The sequence below is a fragment of the Meleagris gallopavo genome, chromosome Z, assembly GCF_000146605.3.
Source record: "Meleagris gallopavo isolate NT-WF06-2002-E0010 breed Aviagen turkey brand Nicholas breeding stock chromosome Z, Turkey_5.1, whole genome shotgun sequence".
Taxonomy (NCBI): domain Eukaryota; kingdom Metazoa; phylum Chordata; class Aves; order Galliformes; family Phasianidae; genus Meleagris; species Meleagris gallopavo.
The window spans coordinates 56,311,737-56,314,392 of record NC_015041.2 but is presented as its reverse complement, the minus strand read 5'-3'; the positions used below and the strand labels follow the sequence as shown (position 1 = coordinate 56,314,392).

At 33.3% G+C, this 2,656-nt stretch overlaps 1 protein-coding gene across 2 annotated transcripts in view; it reads left to right on the top strand.

Annotated features, from left to right (window-relative positions):
- The first annotated feature begins 484 nt into the window (after nt 1-484).
- XRCC4 (X-ray repair cross complementing 4) overlaps nt 485-2,656 on the top strand; it is a 216,482-nt gene continuing 214,310 nt past the window's right edge. For both annotated transcript variants that reach the window (XM_010726083.2, XM_019610625.2), the window contains exon 1: nt 485-630. In XM_010726083.2, the coding sequence (XP_010724385.2) occupies nt 492-630 (139 nt within the window). In that variant the 5' untranslated portion in view covers nt 485-491. The remainder of the gene's footprint in view (nt 631-2,656) is intronic.

The window sequence follows — 2,656 nt, the reverse complement described above, 5'->3', positions numbered from 1 at the left end:
TTTCTTTGATTGTCAGTAAATCAAGTGCAGTAGATGTGCTGCAGTGGAGCTTGGTAGCATTCTCTCAAGCAGCAAGTATTAATTATTTTGAATCATATTCTATGTGTTGTATGTCAGATGATAGTGAACAATGAAGTTAAAATGCAGGGGGGAAATGCTCGAATAGTCCCTAAATAAGAAACTAAATGTCAGGAAGCAGAGGAATGCAAAATTAGTATACTAATTTTGCCCAGCTTCCTGATTTTTTCTTATTTAGGTACTATTCAAATATATTTGATTGTTGACAATTTTACTTAAACGTTAACTGTTTTAATCCAGTTTTCTGCTTGAAAGCATCAGCAGTTCTCTGAAAAATTGTATTTGTGGAGGAAAGCTAAGTGCTTATAAATGTACCTTTCTCCCCTCCCCACCCAATCTGTTGCTAAGTATCTCAGAAAATATGCCACTGATTGTAATAAGTTTCTGTTGTGTCTGTAACAGGTGACTGGAGAATGGAGAAAACTTTGATCAGAATTCATCCAGTTTCTGATCCCGAAGCAGTGTATTTTCTACAAGTATCATGGGAAAAAAATATAAGCAGTGGCTTTGGTATAATACTTACCGATGGTGAACGTGCATGGACTGGGACAGGTAATAATGAAAAGAAAACTGTTTAAAATTATACTGTTATTTTTACTATTGTTAAATACCTTCCAGTCTGTAATCCATAACTTGCATCAAAAAGATTTTATTATCATCTCACTGAGGGAGGAGATTAGATTTATAGTCTTCAGGGACATGCTCAGATATCTTTGATATCTGGAAAATGTATATGTCAAAACTAATACTAATCTATTAGCATATAAGTATGCTATGTTTTGTTCATGCTTACTAATACAATTTCTTGCAGTGATATTGCATCATCATGTGTATGCCTTCAGATTCTTGAATAAGCGTGTAATACAGTTAACATTTGCAAGCTGTAGTTCATGAAGCATTTATTTGCAAATATTTTCTTGATAGGTTTGTTAAGATATTAACAGTTAAGTGTAACTGTGCTTGGTACTCAACTGCATTTTTGAAATACAAGAATTTTATTCCCAGTGGTTAATTACAAGAAAAAACAAAAACAATAAAGCACTGCCTGTGGCATTTTTTTCCCACCCAGAAATGTGAACAAGAGGGTGGATTTCTTAGTATGTGTATGTTTCCTTCATTCATGTCTAGTGAAAGAAGGAAGGATTTGTGTGTTTCTTTAGACATGTGTTGGATACTTGGTCCAAATGTTTCAGAGGAAAGAATGATGTGTTTTACACAGCAAAAGACAGGCAAAAACATTTTCCTGACTCTTTTTTTCTAAATTATAACAGCATTTATCTGAGTTTTTTCTTCTTTTTTTCTGTGTGCTGGACCTTGTTTGTCCTTGGTACTTTCATAACCCAAACTTTCAGATAGGCTTGTTGTTTTATAGTGTTTAATCTATTACCTTGTGTATTACAAGAAGCTTTAACATTCCTTAGCTTTCTCTTAAATGTAACTTTAATCCTTTTTTTCTTTTCAAACTTAGGAAGTGGGACTAATTTAAAATATGTGTATGTATGCACTAAATCTTCTTCTTCACAATTCTTTTAACATTTGAAATATTCTATTGATTGAGGGTTCCTACATAGGCCAAATGCATATATTCAATTATCGGCTCCCTGTAGTCTAGGATGAAAGGTTGTTTTTTTTTAATAATTTTACAGTTGAATATTCAAATTTTTTATTTTCACAATAATAGCAAAAGTGTTAACATTGATAAATGAGGATTCCAGTACTTTTTTTTAAAAGCTTTTTTTTACGCTGTTACACTAAGGAAAGTAGTTAACATTAAAATAAACAGCTTAAGATTCACACACACAAAAAAAGTTGCTTCTTAAATGTATACTTTCTTGGTAAAACCTAGACTTACTTTAGCAGGGAGCGTATAGAAAAAAATATATACACACAGTTCTTGTTTCAGTAACTTCCTGCATCTGGCAGAACTGCTGGGTGGTAACTTCCCAAAAGAGAGGACCAGTGAAAGCAAGATGACTGTATACTGTTAGATGATGGGGGAAAAGGAACGGTTTATCATGAGCATTGTATACTCATACAAAGGAGAAAGCCTTTATTCCTTTCCTCAGAATCAGATCAGTTTCTAAGGAATTCATATGAGATTCATAGTCCATTTAGTAATTTAACTGAGAGTTGAAATTCTTTTGCACAATGCTTTCGTGCTGCATCTATCTGTCATCGTGCACTCACTGTTGCTTTTGATCATTTTTTCTTAGTTATTACATCATTCTTGAAACTGCCTAGATACCAGATTCAAAATGTGGAGAACAGAAAGCAGTGGTCAGAAAATTCTTGCTGTGGGAAATCCCTTTTGGGTTTTTCATGCTGTAGGTTATTTTGCTTGGAAGACCTGCCAGGAAACGAATGAGATTTGTTGATGGGGTTGTCTTTTATGGTTCCTGTATATTCAGAATGATGATGAAAAGTGTTCGGAGTCTTATTTAGAAAACGAAATATTGTAAAATCTTCAGGGGAGGAGAGGCACACTAATATAGATTATGTTATGTTCACTTGGTATTAAGTTAAAGAACTGCAGAGAGAAGCATTTATAAATTTGATGTTTCTCTAACAATTGTTTTTT